This window comes from Alligator mississippiensis, chromosome 10 (genome assembly GCF_030867095.1).
Source record: "Alligator mississippiensis isolate rAllMis1 chromosome 10, rAllMis1, whole genome shotgun sequence".
Taxonomy (NCBI): domain Eukaryota; kingdom Metazoa; phylum Chordata; order Crocodylia; family Alligatoridae; genus Alligator; species Alligator mississippiensis.
In genome coordinates, this window is record NC_081833.1 from 76,286,813 (window position 1) to 76,313,918 (window position 27,106).

A 27,106-nucleotide genomic window follows, 5' to 3' on the forward strand; every position below is an offset into this window, starting at 1 on the left:
GCTCAACCAGTAACTGAAGAGACATGCCTTTCCTCTGAAAGGGCAAGATGGGTGTCCCCCACCTCGCCTCCCTTCCCTACAACGTTTCCCTTCGCTTACTGAGCAAACACCAGATCGGTCGGGCAGGGGCAAACCTGGCGCAGCTCGAGGCTCGAGACCAGACGGGCCGGGGCTTTCCAGCCTGGAGAAGGGTGACCGGGGGGACCGACAAAACAGCCACGGCGTGGGGAGAGCGGACTGCGGTTTCGTATTTGCCGCCTCTCGCAGGGCCGGCTGCCCACGGGAAGCGGGTTGAAAGCCGGAAAAAGGAGGCTGTCTTCCGCACAGCGTCTGGTTTGCGGCGGAGCTCGTTGCCAGATGTTAGTGGGGACGTAACCAGACCGAGACAGGAATAGCCCCGGCGTGCTCGGCCCCAGGTCTGGCCACCGCGCCTCTGCTGCCAGATGTCCAGACCTGTGGGGCCCGATCCTGGTGCACGGGGCTGGGCTGGGCAGGGATGGGAGTGACGCTCTGGGGCCTGGTTCTGCTCTGTGGGCCAGGTGGGGCTCCAGGGCCCGATCCTGGTATGCTGGGCTGGGCAGGGCCCGATCCTGGTGCAGAGGGCCCAATTCCGGTATGATGGGTAGGGCCTTTGGGCCGGATCCTGCTATGCTGGGCTGGGCAGGGCCCGATCCTGGTGCGCAGAGCCCAATTCTGGTATGCTGGGCAGGACCCTAGGGCCCGATCCTGGTATGCTGGGCTGGGCAGGGCCCCAGGGCCCGATCCTGGCACGTGGGAAGAGGTGGGCGGGGCCCCAGGGCGGCCGGGAGTGAGGCAAGATGGCGGCGGCGGAGCCGGCAAGAGGGACGCCCGCTGATTGGCCGCGCCTCCAGCACGGCGCGGCGCCATTGGCTGCGCGCGGGAAGCCGGCCGCCTCCGCTTAGCCATCGGGAGTGGAACCACAGGTGGCCGCGCGCTGCCGCCGGCGCTCGCCTGCCATTGGCCGGACGTGAGCGCGGCAGGCAGGGGAGCGCGGCGGCCATTGGCTGGGGGACGGGGCTCGGGGACGGCGGCCGCCGCGGGCCAAGCTAGCGGCGAAGCGAAGGGACCGGCGGCGGCGGCGGGATGGGCGCGGAGCCGCGGCGCGAGGCCGGGGGCAGCCCCGTCTTCACCCTGGAGGAGGTGTCGAGGCGGGGCTCGAGCCGGGAGGCCTGGCTGGTCATCCACAGCCGCGTCTACGACGTCAGCCGCTTCCTGGCCGAGGTGGGCCCGGGCCCAAGGCTCCGCGGAGGCGGGGCGGGGCGGCGCAGTGGCCGTTGGCGGGGGCCCGCTCCCGGGAGCCCGATGTATTTTCCGGGCACGTAGTTGACTGCGGCCCGAAGAAATGCTTCGTCAGACTCACGAGGCAGAAGGGGCGCGTGCGGGGTCTTCCTCCCGAGCCGTGTCAGGCGGGGAGCCGCCCCCCCCCCCCCCCCATGGGCTTGCGGGGAGTGCGGGCTCTTCCACGGGAAGGCTTGGGCAGGGCACGGAGGGTCCTGACACCACGGTGCCTTTGACCCCGGGGGCTGCCCCGGGTCCGCTCGAGCTGTACGGCGTCTGTAGAGACACGCACCGGGGAAGCCTTGCCCTTCTCTGCAAGGGTCTCCAGCGTCTGGAACGCGCTCGCGGCGCGGCTGGTGCAGTCACCGCCCTCCCTCGGGGGTGGCATGGTGGGTCGGGTGGGAAGGGACCTGAGCAGATGGTGAAGTGCGACCCCTGCCACGGCAGGAAGGGATGCTGGGGTCACACGACCCGGCCACGTGTTCATCCAGCCTCCTTTTGAAGCCCCCCAGGGTCGGAGCCAGCACCACGTCCCTTGGAGGCCGGCTCCAGGTCCTAGCCGCCCTGACAGCGAAGTCGCGCCTCCTGATATCTAGTCTGCATCTCCTTCTGCCAGCTTGTGGCCGGTATTTCTAGTCACTCCTGGTAGTGCTCGGGGGAACAGGGACTCCCCCAGTGCCTGCTGGTCCCCCTTGGCCAGTTTATAGACGGCCACTAGACCCCCCTCAGCCTTCTCTTGTGGAGGCTGAACAGGTTCAGGTCCCGTCGCCTCTCCTCGTGGGGCCTGCCCTGCTGCCCCTGACCATGCGGGTGGCCTCCTCTGGACCCTCTCCACGCTGGCCACATCCCTCCTGAAGTGCGGCGCCCAGAACTGGATGCAGTACTCCAACTGCGGCCTGACCAGTGCCACATAGAGGGGGAGGATCACCTCCTTGGCCCTGCTCGAGATGCATCTGTGGATGCACGACAAGGTGCGGTTGGCCTTCCTGACCGCGTCCCCACACTGTGGGCCCATGCTCATTTTGGCATCAGCGATGACTCCAAGATCCTTTTCTGCCTCTGCACTGATGAGAAGGGAGTTCCCCAGCCTGTAGGTCTGCTGCTGGTGCTTCCTCCCCAGGTGCAGCACCTTGCACTTGTCAGTGTTGAACCCATCCTGTTCTCATCCGCCCACCCCTGGAACCTGTCTAGGTCCAATTGCAGCCTGTTCCTCCCTTCTAGCGTGCCCACTTCTCCCCACACCTTAGTGTCATCTGCAAATTTGAACAGGGTGCTTTTTACCCCCTCGTCCAAGTCGCTGATGAAGATGTTGAACAGCGCAGGCCCGAGGACCGAGCCCTGCCCACATCTCTCCAGGTCGAATAAGACCCGTCCACTGGCTGGAGGGCCGCCCTCTGGGTGCGGCCCTCCAGCCAGTTGACACCTACACACATAGATGGGTTGCCAACACCACAGTCGCCTAGTTTTTTAACGAGAATGGGGTGAGAGACCATGTTGAAGGCCTTCCTAAAGTCCAGAAAGACTAGGTCCACCGTGACACCTGTATCCGAGGATTTTGTGACCTGGTCGTTGAAGGCTTCCAGGTTGGTCTGACAGGACCTGCCTCGAATGAACCCGTGTTGATTGCCCCTGAGTATGATCTCCCCTGCTGGTCCCTTGCAGATGTGCTCTTGGATAATTTTCTCAAAGAGCTTCCCCAGGACCGAGGTAAGACTAACGGGCCTATAGTTTCCTGGGTCCTCCCTTTTTTGAAAATGGGGACCGCATTGGCCCTTTTCCAGTCCTCTGGCACCTCACCAGAGCACTACGAGTGCTCATAAGGTGTTCAAGATGAGGCTAGACAAGCATTTTACAGAGCTCGTCTGACCCCAATAACTTCCTGCCCACAGCAGGGGACCAGGCTTGATGATGTAGTAGGGTCCGTTCTGGTCGTTTGATTCTATGATTTGTTGCCAGACTTCCATGGTCTTGGGTCCCAGATCCTTGATGTACCCATGCCTGGCACCCTGAGTCTCCAACTGAGGGTAGGGCCCCCATGTACTAAGCACTGTGCACATGCGGAAAGATACAGGCCCTGCCCTACGTACCTTTTAGTCTAAATGGTTGTGAGAGGAAGCAGGCACCTGAAGGCGAGCATCCTAGGTCACGCGGCAGGTAAATACATGGCAGAGCCAGCAGCAGTAGAACCTCAGTCGCCTGCCTTCTGCCCCAGTTTGCTAGACAATTCCGTGTTCCCTAGTTCGAGTGCCTGTCACGTTCCTGGAGGAGTCTGGTGGAGTCCACAGGCACAAGCAGAACTAGCTGTCCTGGCCAAACTCCGTGGCTCAGGTCCTCATTTAAAAAAAACAACAACAGAGAAACCCAAGAGCAGGCTGCTTGTGAGTGCCTTGCTCACTCCCTACCCTTTGTAATAGTGCTAATGCTTTGCCTACCCTTAAGCACTTTGCCATTTTAACTGGGGCATTATAGTTTATTTTTGGACACAGTAATGCTGTGATAGAAATGCTTATACTGCTGCTTTGCTTTCTGAGCTAAGTAACAATAATATAGTGGTACAGCTCCAGGACTGGTAATACTAAAGCCGAGCCTGCACTAAGCCTTCTTCTGAAGGCCGCAGCTGGAGTACTGTGTCCAGTTTTGGGCCCCGCAATTCAAAAAGGATGTGGAGAAGCTTGAGAGAGTGCAGAGGAGAGCCACGCGCATGATCAGAGATCAGGAGAACAGACCTTATGATGAGAGGCTGAGATCCATGGGACTCTTCAGCCTGGAAAAGCGCAGGCTCAGGGGCAATCTGGTGGCCACCTATAAGTTTATTGGGTGTTCACCAGGATCTGGGGGAACATCTGTTCACCAGAGCCCCGCAAGGGATGACAAGATCCAACGGTCACAAACTCCGTCGCAACCGATTCAGGCTGGACATAAGGAAGAACTTCTTTACTGTCCAAGCCCCCAAGGTCTGGAATAGACTGCCACCGGAGGTGGTTCAAGCACCCACTTTGAACGCCTTCAAGACACGTTTGGATGTTTATCTTGCTGGGATCCTATGATCCCTGCTGAGTTCCTGCCCCTGGGGCAGTGGGCTGGACTCGATGATCCTTTAGAGTCCCTTCCAGCTCAAAAGTCCATGAAATCTATGATACAGTTTACATCCATGTAGGGTTTACGTATGTGTGCATTCATTTATTCTAAATGAAAATGTTATACCAGCAAAACCCCTAGGCTTGATGTAATTAGCAGCACAAAAAGAGCATTTAACCATACAGTTAATTTTGCTCAAGGAAGCTGCAGTTACTTGTCAAGGCTGCTCTGCCCCAGGGCAGGGTTTGCTAGTATAGCCAGACCAGTAGATGTCTTCTAGAGTGTGCACAAGCCTGTGCCTACACTAAAGTCTATGGCATAGCTCTGCTGGCAGGAATCGCGCTGTTTATTGGCACAGCAAAGCTTTTAAATGTAGATTAGGCCTTAGTTTATTGACAAAAGCTAGTTCTAGCCCTGTTAGTACTGTGTAATCAATACAGGTATTGGAGAGCAATATGGAGACGGTCAGATCCAGGGACTTTAGGCTTGTTTAAAATATATCACAGTGACTGATCAATTGTTCTGCTTTTAGATCTCTGAATTGCTTTTAACTGCAGATGTCAGGGGTTCGGCATGGAATGTTCCTCCCAATCCTCTGTAATTGCTTGGGCAATTGCTAATTGCTGCCTGCTCTAACCCTGGGCCACATGTTATTTGTACAGGATTGCTGAACTCACTGAAGTGCTATTGCAGGGTGATTGCATAAACTCTAGGAGGCCTCTGTTAGGAGATTGTTGAACTGCGCTTCCTGGTCTCCGACTAGCCAGGTGTTGGGCAGTCTGAATATTTGAAGCGTGTAGGTTGCAATCTAGATTATTTTAGCCCTTTTTTTTTTTTTTGGTAATGTTGCGTCACTGATTGCATAATGGGAACAGCAGCTAAGACATTGGACTCGCCCCATGGCAAAAGTCCACTGGGTCATGAGAACTGGATGAAAAGAGGGAGATCTGCAGATTCAGGAGCTGCTTTTGCACGCAAAATCCCTGAGCTGGCTTGTCTGTCTCTCTCCCAAGGCTGGCTCTGCAGCAGTGGACTGCATGCTTCAAAAGTCCTGGGGTGAAGCACAGCCATTTTTGTCTGTCCCTTTTGAATATTTAATGCTGTCATTTGCTCTACAGTCGAAATGTACTAAACCTAAGGATGCAAGTTACAGTAGCGTCTCTGTGCTGCGGTTGCAAAAGTCTTTAAATGCCTTACCCTAGTTTTCGATGTAGCTCACAAGTAGAATGAAAAGGGTGGAGGAGTCGATCCTCCACCCACATTGAACAGCCAGTGGGAAGCAGGGGAAGGAGTCAAGGTACCTTTTTATCATTATAATCTGTCTTAGCTGTAAACAGCTCTCTTCTGCCAGCCTGCTCCTCTCCAGGACCTGCTTCCTCACCGTGGTCAAGCTGCTGTTTCGGGCAGTTAATATCCTCCCCACCATTTGCATTTCTGCTTGTCTTAAACACCTGTGTTACAGAAGTGGCCGTCACTCTTTAACATAGATACTCTTACAACCCCTCCCGCAAGGCAGGTATTATCCCTCCCATACAGATGGGAAATTGAGATATGCAGAGGCAAAGGCCCCAGTATTAGGGGTCCAGTTCCCCCGATTTCTAAGTAGGAGTTGGTGTCAAGGGACCTTTGTGTATCTGGATCTAGGTGACTTGCCGAGTGTTGACTGGAAGCCAATGGAAGGGAATTAGCTTTGGCTTTGGAGGGCCAGGGTTAACATGCTGACCACTGAGCCATCCTCAACGAGTAAGAGCGTTTGCAAGAACTTATTCTGTCCCTTTATAAAGAGACCCTACAAATCACAAAGCTGCGTTCTCTGACGGTTTTTATCTGATGCTATTACAAGCAGTACTTGGAAGTCCTATAAATGAAGGTGATCAAAGGAGAAGATGCTGTGCTGTGAATCTGACAGAGCTTTGTTGTACGCTCGCTTCCCCTTGGTGCGGCCCTTTGACATATGCAGGGGAGGAGAGAGAAGTTCCGCGTGGAAAAGCCTGACTCTAAAACCACAAGAAATGTCAGGGTGCTCGGATGCGGGTGGAGGAGCTGGGAAGTTTATTTCCTATATGTCTGTGCAAACAGAGTGGGTTTGAAGTCAATGCTGAGTCTGTCTCTCTGGGAAGAGTGGCCCCAGTAATGAGAACCCTTGGGCATGGCCTCTTAAGGGATAGGCTGAGGATGAGGGTGTTTTGCCCTCTTCCTTCACAGGGCTGGCAGACATGACTTCATGAAATCCACTCAATTCAGCTTATTAATGGAAAGAGCCTAGGCCAAGAGCAAGGCAGGCTGGGCAGTCTTGCCGCAGCTGTATCCTACATGAAGTTGTATTCAAACCAAACCAAAATCAGTGGTGCCCTAAGTGCCACCTTCTGTTTGTGGAATGAAAACCGTGAAGCTAATGAGCGGCCTGTTAGACACTTTCTGGACCAGGATGGAAGCATAGTTTCTGTCCTGGAAAGGCAAGGATCCAAGCATCGTTAAAAAGCTATTGCATGGCTGATTGTGCCACAGAGCTGAGGGGCTGCAGCTTCCTGTTTCCATGGCATGGGCAGCGAGGAATAGGTTAAAGCTGGGGTTTTAAAATCCTCCATGTATCCCAATGCATTTGTCTCCTGCAGACTCAAAGATGGCTGGGACCAGAGCACTGCGAGGGCCAGCAGCAGGGAGCAAAGGCTGGACTCCTGCTCTTGTTTGCCAGCAGACGTGTTTTCAGATGAACAGTTAATGACCCCCGGAGAAGGGTCCTGTTGCATTTCAACAAGTTTCAGGTAATGAAGAGCCTGCTGGGCCCATGTAAGATGAACTCTGCCTGCCTGGGTGGCTCCTGTCCTTGTTCTCTGGCCTTGTTCAGAACTTGCAGGTCATTCTTTCACAATAGTGCTGCTGCCTGTAACGTGTTATTACTCCGACACCAGGGATTGGGGATGAAAGCCTCTGCACCTCTCCTCAAGCTAACCGTCACGTGTCCCATCTGATCCAATGATCTAATTAGCCAAAGAGCTTAGTGTCACTTCTGAGCTTGTGTACGGAGTTTATCTTTGGCTTAGTGGGTTGGCGAGAGCTGTTCCCAGCCCCCTGGATGCAGACTGGTATGACAAGCTTGTGTAATGGGAACTCTGGCTTCACCCGGGAGTCCCTGTACCGTGTCCATGCTGCATGCACTGTTTGCCACGGTCCCCAGTCCTCGTTGCGTGGGTTGGGGTAGGTACATCGACTTGTGTCCCTCCCCCACAGCTTATCTGAATTGCCCGAAAGCAGAGGGGCTCACTGTCTGCCCCTGCGCTGCTCTCAGGGCTAGTAATGGTAGAGGCTGCCTCAGGAATAGGATACAAGGGCAAACGGTTTCCAAGGTGCCCCCATACAACAGTAGACATACATTAAAAGTGAGGGCAAGTTGAATCTGGGAGTACAGCAGCTTTCCTTGATCACCTCTGCCCTTGTTTGGGGGAACAACTGACCTAGAGTTTGATGTCAGAGGACAATTTAAACACTCCTCTCTCAAGCACCTGTTGTGACTTACAGCGGGGTCAGGGCATGAGTGTGTTGAGTCGATGGCCTGTGCGAGGCCTGGTTGTGGTTCAGGCCTCCATCTCCCAGTCTTCTCTTTCCAGCAGCACTGGTGGTACGCTCCAGCACTAGTAAGTGCTTTGCCATTCGGGTGCTGCTGCGTACAGGTGTTGATGGCGCTTGATGTTATTTTCTTGCCTATACATTAAGTATGAAGACATCCTGCTCCAGCAGGGAAAGGATTCTGGTTGTTAAAGCACTATTGCTGAGGGAAAGCTGAGTCCTGGCACCAGGCAAAATGCTCGCTTATTTGTGTGTGTTCCCATTTTTGTTTAATTAAAAAATGTATTAAGAGCTTCATTAACTTATTCTAGCCTCTTGGCTCCTCCTGCAGTGCAGTCTTAATACTGAACCTCGAATATTGCCCAGAGCTTTTTCATTTCCCTGTAGGGGCTGTAGCTTTATGAAGTTTCCTGGAAAACTAACCGATCTCTTATAAAAATAGTGTCTGTTTTTGCATTTGCCCTGGTATGACAAGGTAAGAACTGTCTGGCTCCATTGCTGGGTGTCTAGACTAGGGAGTCAGTTTTAGAAAGGTGATGTCTGGTCACTTCTTGAATGCAAGTCCACTTAGGTCAAAGGGCTGATCATGGTGAAGGATGGCTACACATGTCCACATATAACTTCCTTTTTCTTCTTTATTCTTCTTGCATACAACTTTACTTTACATGTTTTTTTAGCAAGTTCATCCAGCAATTTTGTTAGAGAAAGCGTCGATGCGTTTCGGACCCAAGAGCGGAAGGACAAGTGAGCTGTGCCGGTCTAGCCTTCTGCCTGCTGTTTACAAAAGCAGAGTGTTCCTAAAAGGCAGTATTTACTCCAGCCTCTGTGGATTCCACTGTCTACCCCTGGTTTTTTGGGATTGGGTGGATTGAAAAAGTAAATTATCTTTGAAAGTAACATCTGGTAGAAATCCCATGGCTCTGCAAGCAGGGCTCTGACAGAGCTGGAAGGTTGTTCTGGATAACGACATGTAACCTGGCAATCCCCAGCGGCCCACTCTATAATTGCGGTGTTGCTTGGCTTTTGTTGAAGTCTAAGACTGCAAATGTCCATATTGCGCCTGCTCCAGGCAGCACAAGCCACCTATTAATAAGGTTTGTTATGGACCTGGACAGAACGGGGGACTCATCCAGGGCAAAGTGCTGAGGGCTGCAGAAGCTGGCTACAATGTGTGACTGGAGCTCAATGATTTGCCTGGCATTGGGATCACAAACACGGTATGTTTGGTATGACATGTGGTATCCAAGTGGAAAGATCTGGATTTTTGGCAGCAGATTCGGGCAGTCTGGGGAAGAGGAGGGGCATTAACTACTGCTCTGTGTCTGTGGGAGGAAAGAGGGATTGCAAAGGGAAACAGGTGTTTCTCTGCTGAACTGAATTTACAGTCCCTGTGTATCTTCTCTTCTGCAGGCTCACAGGCTGTGGGGGAAACTTCCAGGCAGCAGGGAGTGGGCCTCACCTTCTTGGTCTACACATGTGGTTGTGGATGCTTTAGAAAGCCCTGTGCCCAAAGGCACCTAGAGTCCTGATTTCTCTCAAGCTCATTGTTCGCTCACTTACTCTTAGGGGGCTGCACTTAACAGGCCTGTTGGCTGGTGATCTTTGCTGCTGGAGTTCTGTTTCTGGCTTGTGAATCAGCCAGTGCTGGGGTACTGAGAAGTGTGTCCAGCCCTTGCAGAAGGAGCACAGCCAGAGAGCTTCTATCAGCAGATGCCCCTTGGCCTCTAAGGTTTGGTCTGTGCTAGAAACTTTTGTTAAGATAGCAATGTTGATTAGGAGTGTGGCTTTCTAAGAGAGATTCCTGCACCCGCAAAATACTTATATGCAGCCCATGCCATCAAGAAATGGCACAGGTGTCTGTAATCGTACACCTAACAGACTGTGCTGTCAAAACCTCTCGTAGACATGGGCACGCTGGGGGAAGGACTCGTGCTGGTAATCTCTAGTTCTGCAGTGGTTGATTGCTGGTCATTCCAGCTTTCCAGCCATGAGCTGGGCAGTAGGGCTCCACATAAATTAGGGGAAGAAGCCAGGAGTGTGTCCCTAAGGAGAAGGAAACTAGTATCAGCGACTGAGGTGCTTCAGAGGTGAGTCTTTAGAATTAAGCTCAAACAGTAACATTTAGCTTGGGTGCTCTCTCTGGCTGCTGAGTGTTCACAGCTTCCTACTTAGAATTTCAGACTAGACCACATTCAGTGCTGGCGAACAGGCTGCTTCAGAGTGCAGGCAGGAGTTGCATCGGCTTATGACATTGGCAGAGTTCACCTCTCTCTCTGTTTGTGTCTCTCTCCTTTATTGCTTTGTGTGGGAAGAGGGCCACAAGCAGCCTATTACTGTAGCATGCTGAGAAACAAACTGGTAACATTGCCCCCACGAACACATGCAGCATCAGTTGCAAGCAAGGAAGATGGGACAGAATTCTTTATGGATGGGCAAAATGGGAAATACGAACAGGAGAGAGCCAGGAAAAGATGTCTCTGCAAGCAAGAGAGTCGATCTTGCTGTATGGGATTACAAAAATGCTTGCTCTTCTGGTTTTTCTGGCCTAGATTGGTCACAGTCTTGAATCAGTGTCCTGTGTGGTGTGTTCCATATGCCAGGCTCTGCAGCGAGGGCTCATATCCTTATGCTTTGCTTGATGGATGTTAACTCATGACTAAATACGGCTGTGTTGTACTGCTGCATTAGCACATGCACGAATACATCAGGAGTTGGACTAACCTGTCTGAGAACTCCAGAGCAGACTTGACTCGTAGGCTCAAGTCAGTGCCTCTCTCTGGAAGTTGGAGAACTGCTCATTGTTGCTGGAGGGATTTTGCTATCAGTAGAGCTGGCAAGGCTGGATTTTGGGGGTGTGCCAGACCTCACAGTGCCCTTTCATCCCTTTTAACAGCCTGGCTGGGGAGGTTAGATAATGGATCTTCAGCGGAGCTTGTCTTGAGTTTTTGGTTTGCAGTGGCCGTGCTGAACTGAAAAGGTTAGAAAGTAGTTGTGTGTTTGAGGGAGGGAATGCTTCTCAAAAAATATTTTTTTTCTTTTATCCCACAGCACTGTGCTCACCGAATTCCTTCTTTTTTCAGCATCCAGGTGGAGAGGAAGTTTTGCTTGAGCAGGCTGGGAGAGATGCCACAGAGAGCTTTGAGGATGTTGGACATTCGATAGATGCCAGGGAAATGCTCAAGCAGTACTACATAGGAGAGGTTCACCCGGTAAGGAGGAACTGGTTGTGATGTCCTTATTTCCAAGTACACTGTGTGTGTGTGAGAGTGAATGCAGTACTGACTGTAGAGCTCCTTACATAACCCAGCAGGCAGTTTCATCAAGGTCTGTTATCACAGTGATGAGTTGTGTACTACTTTTCCCCAGCAAAAGAGATCACATGATGTAACAGAGGGTACTTAAAATTCAAAGCTGAACCAATCCTTTCTCTTCCATCATCCAGAAATGACTTTTGGCTGCAGTTCAGTCCATGGTATTAAAGAAGTCCCTCTGGGCTGATTTAGCACCCTGAACTTTTCCTTACAATGTGAGTCAGGATGTTAAGGTGGTGTGGGATAGCTGGTAACATACCTCTGCCCTCAGCCTGATTTGATTTTTAGGAGGTTAAAGCCAGCACTTTTCAGGTGCTGAAGGCTTGGTTACACGAGAGATGAAGTCAAAATAATCCAAGTAGTGGCTCAAGCGGTGTCAGCTGTGTGCATGCTGATTCTCCCCTGGTGACTGAAAACTTCTTTCCAAAAGGTTAAATTACAGTATTTACTCTTTTCTCTTCTTCCCCCTCCCAACAGTGTGACCGTAAAAATGAAGGCTCTAAGGTAAGATCTCAGTGTTCATTTGTTTTGTTTTCTTTGTTTCTTTTCCTACTTAAACTTAATGTGGAGGGGCCTGTGCTATGTTCAGTTAGCAGATGTTCCATTTTCACACTATGTGGCATTAGGCTGCTTTTGTTTTTAACCTAGGCAAGAAATGTTATGTCAAGAACAGAGGTTGGGTGGTTTGGTGAAGACCTCTGGAAAGAGCGTGGCGAAAATAGAGTAACAGCCTGAACCTGACAGCCTGATCCTCAGTGGAAGTAGGGGCTCTCTGCAGTGCTGGTACCAGTAGGAAGTGAAACTGGTCTGCTGTGTTCTTTTGGGGTGGGTGTTGGTGGTATTCTCACCTTTTATCCCCCCAGACCATTTTTGCGCTTTTACCAAGAGCCAGTGTGTTGGCCTTGGTGTCCTGCCACAGTCCAACTCTAGCAACTGGAGCTAACAGAATTCCCTTGAAATGGTAAGGGAGACAGGATCTGTCTTCTTTTCCCATCCTGGGATCTTCTGTAATGTTGCTATGCCTGTCCAGGCAATGTAGCTGCCACCTTCCAGCCAGGGTTAGCTGTGCGACATTGGCAGGGAAAGTGATTCTTGCATATGATGAGCTGCTAGACAGAAATTCCAGTGTTTAGAACAGAAATGAAACTACCAGGGATGTCCTAACCCCTCTTCCTTCAGAGTAATGCAGACTCCTCTGGGTTTGTTTTGTGAATCCAGTACATAGAGCAGGCAGACTGAACATGGGGGAGACTTGCAGGGTCAGCACACCTCAGGAGTTCTGCAGCAGACAGCCCAGGTGGATGTAACGTTCTGTACTGTGGCCCAAACTGCAGAGCAAGTGGAATGAGTTTTGGTAAAGGTGAGGCATGTTTAATTCTGATCTGGGCACAGAAGTTCTTACCTGGGGCATGGAGAGGAGCCGCTTGCTGTCTTGCAGTCCTGGCTGTAAGAGGTGCTAGTCTCTCCTTCTATATTGTTCTACTGCACAAAACAATTCAGTCATTCAGAGGGAGAAGATTAGAATAATTGTTCAAACACGAGTTCTGAGCATTATGTGCGTTATCTGTGTTTTGTCTTTTTTTTATCCCCATTCCCCTGCTTGTGTCAATATGGATTTGGAATGAGCATGATGTCCTAGTTAAGTTTATTGAACTTGTCATAAGAACATCACCTTTTGATTGTAAACGTGATGTGCAGGGAAGTGCCCTAGTAACCCAAAAGATGTTCCTCCAGAAGTCAGGAAAGCCTTAATTGCCCTGTATTAGCAGCCCTTGAAAGGGCTTGCACAGACCATATTAATGTCTGGAGAGGCCAGAATAATGCTACATCATTAGGTTAAAGACCTTCAGATGTGTAAACCAATTGCACCTGTTACACAGTCCACTGCAGACCCCTCAGAGGTACAATGTCTTATGGTAGCCCAGCAGGTGCACATGTGGGGAGATCCCTGCAGGATCAGCTGTTTGCATGTTGGTGGCTGGCAAGCTGGAGGGGGGTGCCATGCATTAATACTGTTGTTTGCAAATGCAGGCATACAGTGGTAGGCATTTACCTTGCTTCCTGGCCTAGAAACCTAATTCTGTGATAGTTCATTCTAAGTACAGGACAATACCACTGATATCTGTAGTACAAATGACACAGCGATTGAGTATTTCCCCTTAATCTCTCATGTGTTTCTAAGGTGCCTGTCACCTCAGTATGTCATACGTTGTATTTTAACCCCTTGAGTAACATTTGGGTAACTAGTGTTATCCGACTGGCCTCTTGAATATGACTGGAATCTACTGGTCCTCTGCAGAAAAGGAAAGGGAGCCTCTCCATCCTAATTTCCCCTCTGCTGGGCCTAGGTTAACATCTTTGCTCACTGCTGATTCAGTGTGTAGCAGAAAGCCCCCTTTTCCTCTTGCCTGCATTTGCTCTCCCCTCTTTGGATATGTTTCTCTTTTTCTACCTTTTCTTCCTTCCTCTCTCTTTCACTTTAAGATAAGGAATTGTATTTTAAAATTTGTATGTGTGCATTTTGTATCTCCCCTTGTAGTTTGGTATTTTTATCTATTTGTGTGCCATGGCATTTGTAGCTTATATTTTATACTCCTCACCTTTCAACTTTCAACTGAATGTGTTTAGTTTCATAAGTAAGTTATACATTGTAACAATGTTAACAAGGGCAGGAATCAAACTGCCCTTCTCTGTATCAGGCTGGCCCCTGAAAGAGCGAGTGAATCAGTGATTGAATGTGTAAGGTGACTGAGTGTGTAACACAGTAGCAGCAGGCAGCAATTAACACCTGGGAAGCTGCAGATCAGCCAAGGGAAGAACTCAATAGAAGACAATGTTACAACCGGGAAATCTCTAAATGCCACTGATCAGGGGCTAGAAGCCCTGGCCTGAATTAATCAACGCCAGAGACCAACTTTTGGGCTGAATATATCCAGATTGACCACTCCCAGAGCCCTATTCAAAATTCATCAACGGACTCCCAAACCTGCACATACGTGCGGACGACCCCTGGGGCTGACAGATGCCGTCCAGTAGCCACCGAGGGGGGGAAGTTCCACGAGGGTCAATGACCCCTGGATTGGGCAAACCTGAAAACAGGGGAGTCGCCAAAGTCTGCCAGGGACAGATAAAAAGCAGTGAAAAGTGACCCTCAGCGGCGCCCTCTTGATCTCCAACTCGACCAGACATGTCCAGCCAGAAGGACCAGCCGGCGACCCCCTTCTGGAGGATAACACCACGCTGAAAGAAGCCTCGACTGGCCATCGACGGCAGACTCCAGCGCTTGTAGGATAGGTATACCTGACTCTGTAGCCTGCTACTGTGTGTGTGTATATGTGTGCACGTGTGTGTGTGTGGGGACCAGCCCCAAGGTTTATGATTACAGTGTTTCAGTCCGCCTAATAAACTAGAATTTTAAGGATCCCGAGTTGGACATTTGTAGCCAACAAGTGCTGGCTTCTTCACTTTAGCTATGTGCTTGGGAAAGGGCTCTTCTTGTGCGTCTGGAGAAGTGATAAAATCCTCCACTTACAACTCAAGCAGTGGAGAAATGCAGTGGAGTGCCAAGCGGTGCTCCCACTCTGCCCATTCCTTTATTAGATGCCTCTTAGCCTAGCCCAAGATGAGCGCAAGATATACAAAGTCTGTTCGCAGGCCTTGACCAGCTTCTTCAAATGGTGGCATCAAAAAGGGCTGATGGAGCTTCTTTATTGTTCCCATTTAGCATTCTCATAGCTAGAGTCTTCTCTTGAGAACTTGGTTATCCCCTACAGATGTGCAGCACATGCTGACATGTAGTGTGCTCTGGCACACTAACTAGAAGAGATTATGGTGTTTGGATAAGAGTTTAGGTCTTCTTTTGGAGGACTATTAAAAGGAGACTGGAAAAAGCAAGCTGTGGTGCTAGAAGAGGAATAACACCAGAGATTCTGTGGTGTGCTTAGGTATCTAGAGCCTAAAAATCCCCTTGTTTGCTTAATGTGGAATAGGACAAGCTGTTGAAGACTGCTTTTCCCCTACCTCAGCACAACTTTCACTCTGGTAACTGATTTATTCATGTCTTGAGGCCTCGTGTATTCTGTCTTGAGGCCTGTGGGTCTCTAGTGCTGCTCTCTTAGACTTCAGTTTCTTTCTCCTAGTCACCGTTTGTGGAGGGAAGCATACCTGAAGGATGGCTGGGTTGAACAGGGAGCCCTACATGCACAGATTGTGCTCTAGTCACATTGTGTAGCTCAGACAGGTTTTTAGTGCATTGGGGAGCTGGCAATTCCATGCTCAAGACAGTAATTTTCTCTGACATCAGCTTCATGCCTGAACTTTGGGGAAGTCCTCCAAGAGCACTCGAGCCTCCATTTAAGTACAGCTGTTGCTCTTGGTTGCACTGGTATGTGATCTCATCCTCTGATGTGTAGTAAATGTCCTGGAGACTGCTCTCTGGCACAGATCTTGGTCCAGATGTGAGTAGGCCCCTTTAGTTTGGCTGAGTGTCAACACGCACCTCTCTTGACCACTGCTGTTCCTTTTCTTTCATACTGGGTGGTTCTACATTTGGAGCTGGCATATTTATGCAGCTCTTCAGTTCAGAGGTGGTGCCAGGTAAGAGTGCTGGAAGGAATGGGAATGGAAAAGGGCAGAGGTGATGCATAGAGGGTGCATGTGGGTGCATGTGCACCCTCTGCACGTGGTGGTGGTTCACCCCCTACAAAAAGGTACTGCTGACACTGTTGGCAGCACCTGTGGGCGGTCACCTCCTGACACCCCACCGGCAGCTGCCAGCAGTGTCTGCGGGAAGTCCACAATCCCTGCTGGCTGCCACTGCTGGCAGTGGCTGTGGGTAATCGCTGACCCTTGGTCAGCGCTCCCCCCACCGCTGCTGGCAGCGGCTACAGGAGCTCCTGCTGCCGCTGCCGCCCTGTTCCTCCAGCCACTGGGGGTACGAGTTGTTCACGGAAAAGGGAAGTGTCTTTAGGCAGACTCTAACCTTGAACCCAATGTTCTGTGGATAGGAAGCTGCTGATATGCACACTCTGCTCCAGCAGACTCCTCAGACCTGCTCCATAGGCTTGTCTGCCTCTCGGTTCCTCTCTCTGGTGCCAAACAGACTGTCTTTGTGCTGCCATATCAGTTCTTCTGCCAGCACAAAGGATAAGCAGACAGACATCTATGCTATTTGTCATGGCACGTGTCCCACATTTGTGGCTGTGACAGAGGTGGTAATAGTTTCCACTGCTTTATTGGGTCTGTTGGCTTTATGGCATGAGAGTGCAGACAGCTCAGAGCTGGGTAGGCACTCTGAGGACTTGAGGGGCTCGATCCCACCCACCCCTTAATTCCCACATAGGATTGGGCCCCTCAAGCCCTGAGAGCGCCTGCCCAGCTTTCCCCTCTTCTGGAGATGTGCCCCAAAATGTCTGGGGGATCTATAAGCAGGGAAGATGTTGTGTGTTGTCCCACAAGATCAGTGGACACATCCTGGCACAGCTTATCTACTTCATTTGGTCACATCTACTTCTAGCTTCTGTGCACAGCAAGTTTTGCTCTGGCCAGAGCCATTTTGTCTGCCTTCATGTCTGGCCTGGAGTTAAGTGAGTCTCCCTTGTCACAGTGAATCTGTCGGAGTTACCAGAAGGCTTCCTGCCTGGTTCAGACTTCTGCTGTAAGGAGAAGGGGGGCTGCAGGAGACTCTTGCCTTTCTGTTCCCTAGGTCCTTCTGCTCATGACAGCATGATGCTTTGGAACCTGGTTTATTTTCACAAAGGGATGCTTGGTTTTTAAGTTGTCTTGTTCTGCTCTCTCTCCTATTTTATAATTTATTTTTTTTTTCTTTTGTTGCAAGTCACTCTGAGCCTTCATTGAGAAGGACGGCATATAAATAAATGTCCACTCAGTTCTTCATCCACGGAAACCGGGAAATGCCAATTCTCTGCTGGAAGTCTGTTCCTATAGCACTCGGCTGTGTTTCTGTGCTGAAACGGAGTTGAAATAAAGGAAGTGATGTGAAAAGCCAGTGCATTGGCTTAACTATACCACTCACTTCTAACTGCATTGGCTAGCTTGAGCTGCCCTTCCCTTGGCTAACCCTAATGAAGAAACCCACCAGCAGACAGAAGGGAAAAGAGAGCTGACTTTCTTTGAGTGTGGGTGGTTCCTGGAGGCATGCTGCTGCCTGCGCCGTGTGTGGAATACCCTCCCAGCCTTGGCCAGCAGGCAGTCGCGCTTGGCTCATTCTAAATCCTTCCCAAGGACTTTAGTTTTCTGTGCCAAGTGCAAGAAATAAGACTTTAAAACAAAACACAAACCTTGTTAAGTCACCTCACGTTATTCCCTTCTGTTTGAACCTCCCAGTTCTGTCCTACTTGCTCTGCATTGGTTTGTTAGTCCTTGGGCCCAAGAACTGATCATCTGTCCTTATTTTTATGTTTCGCGTAGCGCTGAATGTCCTGTTGGTGCTTGGCAAACAGTAAGACGGCCCCACGTTACACAAGGGCAGACTGGGCACTCCAGCTGAGGGGGGCTACACACGGCTCTCAGGTCTTTCAGAACAGTCCCTGATCTGACCAAAGGAGTTGCTTCCATGCTCCGCTCTTCCTGAGCTGCCCACCTTGATCCCTGCAGCTTAAACGTGGAGGGAGGAAGTTGAGTCACTCACATTTTCGTCCATGGAGTTGAGTTAGTGGTTTCTTGTTTACACAAAACCTGCGATATCAAATAAACCTTGTAAGCAAATTGGTTTTCTTCTGAAGCTCAGCAGGCACCTCGGCATGCAATGGGAAGTGTTCTCTGTGCCCTCTCCCCCCTGACATCAGCACTGGGTTATTTCCACGCCTTGAACCGCAGACCTGTTTGCATCATTCACTCTGTCCCGATCACTGAACTCTTAGTGTTGTTAGATTTAGCTCTGGAGACATGCACAACCACTTGGGTTTGGCCTTAGAACAAGAATTTTGTGTTTAACATCACTGAGCTTTTAGGATGTAGCTTCAAACTCAGATAGTCCAGGAGTGCGTGGGGCACTGTACTGGAGCCCCGACGAGGGGAAGATATGAGAGACGCAACCTCATTAAGGAGTTAAATATGTGCCTTGCAGTTGGCTTCTTTTCTTGCTTGGCTTGGAGGCTTGGCTCCGAACACTCTGCCTTAGACAACATTTTCATTAGAAATCATTCAGAGCGGGGCTACTGCCAGTAGCCTGGCACCACGAAGCAGTAAAGGAACTAGCAGTGCTCTGAAGGGAGAAGCAGCTTAAGTCTCTCCTGGGAGGGTTTGTTTGCTACAACCAGCCTTGGAAAGGGTAGTTCAAGCCAGGTCATACCCGGGCTTGGTGAGATGGAAGAACTGAAAGGTTATGCCTTCCAGATCCTTCTGTTTCAACTCTTTTTCATAAATGGATGCAGAGCCTGACTACAGTGTACGTAGCAGTGGGTACCAGTCTGGGCATGGTGCTGCATTTACTCAAATCCAAGATGAGGTTTCCCCGGGGGACCCATCTTGGATTCAGGTGTCAGCCCGAGGCAGGTGGCTGCTGCAGCCCTGGCACCAGGGGCAGGGCCACAGCCTGGAGTCAGCAGCAGCTGCGGTGGATCCTGGTCCAGGAGCTGGGTGGCAATGTGGGTCTGTGGGGTGAGGGTGTCCGTGAATGGAGGGACACCAGATGGAGAGTCAGGCTGCCCTCCTTCTCCCCCGCACAGATGCTTTCCCCATCACAGCGGTAGAGAGGGGGACGGGGGGCGACACAAATTTAAGGCAACCCTTCAGTAATTCGATCCTGTACATAGGAAATTATAACAAATTTATAATTTTCCATGTATAGAATCTAATTATTGAGGGGTGAGTCATCTTATTCGAAGTCATCCTGCATTGGGTAAATGCAGTAATTATACAGAGTACTGCTAATTACATATGTCAAAACAGTGGATCTCTGTGGAGTCCTAAGAAATTTAAGGGCTGGGCAGCTCCCTGACAAATAGAAATTCACTTGGCTATATTTAAGATGATGCTGTGTGGGGAACAGGAGAAATCTAATCCCTTCTCCTGCTGGGTTCTGAATTTGTAGGATCATCTCAGGAGAAAGCTTTCTGCTCTGTTGTAGGCAGCAGTAGCATAACTAAGGCAGAGCGATGGGCAGCAGCTGCATCGGCAACACGGTAGCATCTAAAAGTTGCTGCTGCCTCTGTGCATTGCACTGCCCCGGGTGTCCAGCTGCTCTGTTAGGTCTCAGGCAGGGAAGTAGCACGGTCCAGTGTGATACAGAAGGCAGAACAAACAGGTGGTGTTAGAAACAACAAGATAGAAAATAATGCAGAAAGTGGATGATAAAAATATGCTGCCAGCTTTGCATCACTATCTTCTAATGATGGTGGTACCCCGCCTCTAAACCAGTGCCCATTCTGGTCACTGACTTTCAAATAAAGCATAAATGGTTAAGTGCAACGTGTTGGGGAGAAGTGTTGTACAGATGCTCCGTTCTCTGTACTTCACGCTGTGGATGGTCCTCTTCTTCTCATGCTCTTTAACATGAAAACAAGATCTCTGGTCACTCCATCATTTTCATGGAGCCAAAGAAAATGTAGTATTTTTATACTGTGGAAAACTGTCATGACACCAAAGGCCAGTGCTGTGGCTTGCACGTACAGACATTTACAAACTGGCTGGTTTTGAGCATCTGTCCTGTCTTATGAGTTCAGTGCTTGGGACTCAGACTTGCTTTAAAAAATGCGAGTGTGCTAGGGCCCAGCCGTGTGCACCCTGTTCAAGGCATGAACAGCTGACTGGACACTTGTAGGTACCCTGGAAGACATGTCTTGGGATGATTTGAAGGAGAGGGAAGTAGGCTTGAAAATGAGGTCAAAGAAGGTGCACCGTGAACACAGAGTGACCTGGCTGCAATTGCAAAGATGTTTCTGGGAAGGGACAGACACAGCAGATCAGCAGTATAACGATGGAGCCCACAGAAACAACGTGGGGGAGGGAGGGATAGAGTTATGAAGAGACTTGGAGGTGAAGGATAAGGTTAAATGTGATATGGTAGAAGTGGGGTATGTAGCATAGGGACTTGCAGAAGGAACACGTGATACGGGTCGAATAACAGGAGGCCATCTTGACTAGTTTAGAGAGCAGCAGTGATATGTCATGGAGGCTGCACAGGAGGAGCAGTCGTCAAGACAGGAGATGAAGGCAGCCGGAATGAGTGGCAGTTGTCTGGGCATTAGGAAGGCTACCTGGATAAGTGAGACACGTGCGGAGGAGGGGTTGAAATGTCCTAGGTCATATGTTTGGGTGATGGGAAGGATGGCGATGTGTGCTAGAGTGACTGCAAATGAGATGGTCCGGGGGAACATCACTTTGGGGAAAGGCTCACAGGTGAGAGATTTGTCTCAGACCTGGGGGATCCACACGTTCTCCTCCACTGTGCATGCAGCAGATTGAATAAGTCACCTTGACAGATGTTGGATGGATCTAGAACAAGCCTGTGCTTACATAATAGGTCAGACTGAGGAGGAGGAGGGAACAAAATGCCCGCGGTGATGAAGTGTGGGGAAGGGCGAGTGGGAGGTTTATTCTGCATCACCTCCCCCTTCCTTTTGTAGCTTTGTTATCACCATTTGTATAATGTGTCTTTCCTTTTCCCCCTTCCTTCCTCAGGATCCAGATGCAACACCTGGCAGCCAGCTCAGGTATGGTATCTTGTTTAATATGGAAATGTGAACGTGAGAGGGCAGGGGTGGTCCATCTAGGGCAGTGGTTCTCAACCTTTTTTGGACCAGGATCCAATCCCAGCCCAGTACCCTCACTCCCAACCTGCTGCCCCCCACACCCAGGCCCCCAGTGTGTGGGGCGGGGGAGCCCAAGCAGCCCCTTGCAGGCTGGAGCTCCACCAGCCTGCCAGGGAATACCCATGGTTTCCCATGTTTTGCTCCTTTAAAGGAGGATCCATTTGTAGAGTTTGTTCGCAACCCTTTCATATATTTTTGCACCCCACTTTTGGGTTGTGACTCAGATTGAGAAACACTGATCTGGGGCACATCTGTCTTGTTCAGTGCGCAAAGCAGAAATCCCAGAACTCAAATGCAGAGCCACTATTTTTAGACTGACTGAATACAAGATAACCTAGAGCTGTAGGTCACCACTTTAACATGGAGAAGTAGTTAGTCCTTGTGGACAGGTCCCTCCGCACTGAGCTCCATCCTGTCCAAAAGGAGCCTCCTTTCATCCTAGGTCTATACTCTCTGGTCCACACCTTCACCTTATTCGGCTGTGGCTGCAGTCTATTCTGTTCCATAGTGGGGTTGATTTAGGCAAACACCACAGATTCGTGCCCTGTTGTTAAAGTGGCACTTAGATGTGCACATTGTGGGTCCACCAGAGAGGAGGGGAGTTCTCTGTAGCACTGAATCAGGAGAGGTGCCTAAATTTTACCCTTCCATGAGGATACTGGCTGAGAAGTCAGTCTTGCTGAAGGTGAGCCCCTACTGGTGTCTAAATATTTGGTCTCCCACTGACTACTATGAGAGGATTGAGAATTTGCTAGATCAAGGCAGTCATGAATGTAGGTATGTTAAATAAATTATTAACTTACTGCTTTCTTCTGTTTTTTGTCTTGTGTGTGGGGTTTTTTTTCCCTTTAGTTCCTGGTCAACATGGCTAATCCCCCTCCTTGGAGCCCTGGTCATAGGTTTAATGTATCGCTATTACATGTTGGATGGGAAGTCCTCTTGAATTGGCCTCGCTGGAACTTTGAGAAGCATGAGTGAACGCACAAGAATGAGAGGCAGTGTATGCACGCACACAGCAGTTGTGGGATTTTGGTTGCCTTAAACCTTGCATATTTTGTTTTTAGCTCTGAGTCTGCTAGCAACGCTGATGCCTGCAGAGCCAAGTTATTGTCAGGCAGTGTCTGTCCTAACTCTGGGACCCACATTCCTTGTGGTGCATGGAGCAAGTGCAACTTCCTACTATTCCAGTACGTGTTCGTGCATGCATCTCTCTCTCTCTCTCTCTTTCTGTAAGTTATGGGCAACTTTTCTTTCAGTGCCTTTTTTTGTTAAGCCAGAGAACATGAAACAGCTGCTAGTGTGTGAGCCTGTGAATTGCTTCAGTCCTTCATATGAGTGTCATCAGAGAGAAACTGCCAACTGTCTCCTGTCCTATCCAGCAAAGACGTTCTAGGACTGACTAGTAATACTGCTTTCCTGGTGCATGCAGGCAAGAATAACAAGAGCAGCAGGAAATTGTTTGCTCTCGCTGCCTTTTTCTGTATGTGTCTGGTTTTAAACGGTTAAGCAAATAGATGTTTGTATCTTTTAAAAATGCTCCAGTTCACTTTGTAGTATTTGTACCTGTCCCTTCTAACCTGCCTGTCCTGTAAAATGAGAGCTCACAGTTGTCATACCTGGGGCCCCAGCTCCCCTGCCTGCTTTTGCTACGTGCAGTAATATTAGGAAACAGCTCTGATAACTGGCCTCCTTGAACAGAGGTCTTCTGTCTGTTCCTGAGCTCCTGGTCTGCCGCATGTACTTCAGAAAAAGCTCAGCCCTATCTAAAATGTGGGGCTAAGCAAGACCAAAACAGGAAGAAGACTTAAGTCTCCTACCTTGGGAGCGCAACGTATGATGCTCTTGGGACCGGAACTGGAATGTGATGTTCCACCACTATCTGTTGTGTAGTTGGCCCCATACAAGGAAAAAAAGTGTTTTGTGGATTGCCAGGCCTTATTCTTCCTGACCTACAGCACAGAGGGAACAGAAGTAATGCATGTGATTGACGTAACAGAACAACTTATAGGAAAAGGGAATTGGTGTCCTGGTTCTAACATCCCCCGGTGGTTCTCTTTACCATTGCTCTGACACTGGTTTTCAATAGAGTGTCTTAGCAGGTGAGAAATGCCTTCTTTGCTCCATTGCTTCTCTTTTGTTGCATGCTTTTCTCCCATATGTAAAGCGTGTGTGTGCGCATGCGTGTGTGTGTGTAGATAGATAGATAGATAGATCAGTCTAGCTCCTTGTTCTTCTTTCCTCCTCCTGTGCAGGTAGCACACTTCCTTGCATTGTGGTTTAGCTGACTTAACCTCAGGGAATTCAAGTGTCATTTTTTAAATGTACAGGGCCATGAGATCAATACACATTAAGAGAGAAAGTCCTCTGGTGTTAGTTGTGGAGCTTCCAGGATGGCAGCATTTGGTTTTGTTATTGTTGGGATTCCACACAACAGGAGTTTGGTTAAAGACCCTTCTTTTGGGCACTCAGAAGGGTGTAGCTGCCATGTTAGTCTGGGATCTGGTATATGGAGCTTCTGACGTCTGTGTGGCATGGCGCTAAAGACTGCTAGCAATCCTTAGGCATCCCACCATTGCAAGCTGTCCTTGGCTCACTGCTACAAGGAAAGAAATTGGACACGTCAGCCAAGTTGCTTTTTTGTTGTGTTCCAAGATAGATGTAAATTTAAGCCAGATTAAACCCACCAGCAAATTCCCCAATTCCTATCATAAATAAAAGGTAAACGGGCAGCCTGAGTTATGACATCCAGTCAGCAGGCCCATAGATCACAGACAAAATGAGAGCTGAATGGTACAGGGCTCAGAAAAATAGAGTTGGTTACATTTCAGTCAACTTGGGTTTATGAAAAATAGCTCTCCAGTTCTTCTCAAACTAACATATCTTTTGATACAAGAGATTTGGCTGATAAAAGTAATAGTCCTGATGTGATGCCTAAACTTCTGTAAGGCACGAGACTTTGTACTGCAAGACATTTGGATAAATAAAGTAGAACGATACAAAAACCAACATGGCCCATTACATGGATTTAAAATGACCTGATAGATCTCAAAGCAGGTATAAAAGGTGACCGTTCATTAAGTGCTTGTGTTTCTAGTGGAGCCCAGTAGGAGTTGATTCTTGGCATTATGCTATTTAGCATTTATCAAAGACATGAAAGAAAAATAATCAGCAGTAACGACATTTGTAAAAAACTGAAAGACTGGGGGAATGGCACACAATGAAGAGGACAAATCGCCGACATCTAGATTGACCGGGGAGCTGCACACAATCAAACAGCATGTCTAAATGTGGCCAAATATCAATTCCTGCAGGTAGAAATGAAGGACAGGCTACAATAGTTCTGTAAAGGACTTTGAGGGGCATGATGGATAAGAAACTGAACATGAGCTCCCAGAGAAGTGTGATGAGACTGATTTACTATGGTCCTTTCTGACCTTTATACACTGCATAATTATGTTAGCCAAGGAGGTTTCTCCACAGCCAATGAGAGCATATGGGATGGAAGGAATTGTCACACCTACTTGTTGTAAGCAGCATATTTCATATTTTCTAGGTTGGAATGCCCTTATTTCTAAAAACAGCATTTACCATTCAAGCAGAAAACTAAAATCATGCTTGCTACTAATAATCTCTGTATATCAGGTTTTAGTCTCCTTTCCACTGTGTGGGATGAGAACCTCTATCTCCCTGGGTCACTAGGCTAAGATCTCTTGCCAGCTGCATGTAACTGTGACTGATAAACCAGCTACGCTATCCCAGGTAAGAGTCCTGTGCCAGTAGCATTATTCAAGTGTTCTTATCCTTAGCTTCGCAGGATAATTCAGGTTATTTCTACACCAGTATTTGGGGTTTGCCTTGGTCATGCTCGCCAACCCCCCCTGCTTTCCTGTGAATTTCCTACCTTGTAGTCTGCACCAAAACCATTCACACTGCTGCTTATTTCATGAGCACAATGTGCAGATATCTCCCAGGTTCCCTCTAGGATTTGGTCTGCAACTGTGGTAGCTGTACGGACTACACCAGCAGTCTTCTGGCAGGAGAAAAAGGATGTGGGGTGCAGGAGAGCCAGAAATCGGGAACAGGGAATGGTGGGATTGCTGCTGGCCAACTTTCTGTGCTTGGTGCCTGTGTGACTGGGTGAGTCCCAGATTCTGCAGGTGTGGGTCAGCGGAGGTGGGTTGGATCTCGTACCTGGAAGTTCAGCAGAGCTCCCCGGGCCAAGCTGGGCTTGCAGGGTTTACAGTGGAGATGGTCCACATCTGTGTGCTTGGGCACAGGCCTAGCTACTGGTGTAGACATAACCCCGGCACCTTTCGGCTCTCACCCAATTCTGTGTCTTTGCAGTGAAGGACCAACCAGGCTTTTTTCCTCTGTTGCACTTGTTTTTAACAGTCTACACAGAATAAACTTTGCGTAGTGAGAACTAAATGTCCACTCTACTGAAACTCTCCCCTCAGTCTAACACTATATTAACAGACAGCTAGAGCCACCGTCACTGAGCCAGCAAGGTCTCCTGGTGGTCCGGGGAGCATTTATTGTCTGTCCCTGCTGATGAGACTGATAATATGTGGGTTGGAGGTAAAGCCACAAATATCTGTCTCGTGCCCTGTGATGTAGCTTCTTGACAGACGGTTACTTGGTGGGTGACTTCTTTATTTGTTAAGAGCAAATCCATTCTTCCTATGACTCTTTGCCTTTAAAAAATGGAGGAACAATTAGTTATCATTTAATAAGGAGTTATCTTCCCTCCTAGGCTTCTTCTAATAAGACATACTGTGATTTGTATTTTAAATGAGAATTTCAAGTCTTACTCCGTTTGCTCTGAGCCTGCACAACGATGGTATTTCACAGATGCTGTTGCCGTTAGCCTTGGAACGAGGCTTTACCGCTAATGCTCTGGAGTTGGCTGCACTGAGTTGCCCCTGATTTCCTGGGGAAAGGGGGAGAAGAGGGACATGTTCAGCCAGTGCATGTATCTTCTGCTGCTGGAGGCCTGGTTCCAGTACAGTGGGATTCATTTACAGATTGTGCACTAGTCCCTCTTGTTCCACAGATCCATCCAGATGACGTTCTCTGGTAGGCATGCGGCACGGCCTAGAACTAAAATGCAAGGATGCTGCTGGTCATGATGGAAAACTGGAGCAGGAACACACCTAGTTGTTGCTGGCACTAACATGAGCCTGACTGCAGTCTGCCTGGATCTTTCATAAGCACTTCCTTTTGGAGCAGGGGTTATTGGGGTTCATCCTCTTCTTTTCGGTTCACCTGGTGACGGACCCACTTAGGTTTCACACTTTTTGAATGAACAAAAGCAGCGTTAACAACGTTTGTTTACCTCTCTTAGTTCAGGAATTTTTTTCCTAAACAAATCTTTGTCTTTACGCTGAGCTTCTCGCACCGCAGATGTTTGTTACCAGCCCTGCCACACAATAAAGGTACTGTTTCAACTCTCGTCTGCGCAAGAAAAATATTTTGCTGAAATGAAAGCTGGGTGTGTGAGCTCTGCTCCCTTCTGGTATTTTGGAAAGGGATCCTGGTAAACTACTGTACACAGAAGCAAAAGCACTTATTTATGAATGTAACCAAATTAAAACTGGTCTCCAGGGCACCAGTGTAATAGACTGTTGTTGGTAGCTTTTGACTCTTTAAGAACCTAGTTCCTTCACCATCCGAAAGCAAAGGGTAACAGTGAATTGGCTCCGTGAGCGATAAAGACCAGATTATGCGGGTTTGAATCTATTCCCATCTCTGTTTGAATTTTAGTTGATAAAGATGATGACTGGAAAGGGAACAAGATACGAGCCTCTGTAGAGCCAAGTTTGAAATGTGTTTGTCATCTTAATTGATCCAAGGAAAATACTGGTGGCAGTGGGAAGAATTTAAGCAGCTGCCCGGCCCTGAAGTTGGAATGACTTGTACAGTGTGAATTCTTGTATCTTGATACTGTTTAACACTGCACTGTATACTTGGTTTTGGGGGGTGGTTTTGGTTTTTAATAAGCATCTGTACAACTAATGAGCACGCAGTTCTGTATCGTAACTGTCAGATGTTTCACTAAAGCTGGGTTATTTTACTGCA

General features: G+C 49.2%; 1 protein-coding gene across 2 annotated transcripts; it reads left to right on the forward strand.

The window, feature by feature from the left end:
* The first annotated feature begins 890 nt into the window (after positions 1 to 890).
* On the forward strand, positions 891 to 27,106 carry LOC102562996 (cytochrome b5 type B). 2 transcript variants are annotated; one of them, XM_019487734.2, is made up of 5 exons: positions 891 to 1,242; positions 11,025 to 11,153; positions 11,733 to 11,759; positions 20,898 to 20,929; positions 22,093 to 27,106. In XM_019487734.2, the coding sequence occupies exons 1-5, from the start codon at positions 1,105 to 1,107 to the stop codon at positions 22,259 to 22,261; spliced, it is 495 nt and encodes a 164-aa protein (XP_019343279.1). In that variant the 5' UTR covers positions 891 to 1,104; the 3' UTR covers positions 22,262 to 27,106. The 2 variants fall into 2 exon arrangements, with proteins under 2 accessions (XP_019343279.1, XP_014465572.1); XM_014610086.3 differs by having other exon boundaries at positions 928 to 1,242; positions 21,881 to 22,186.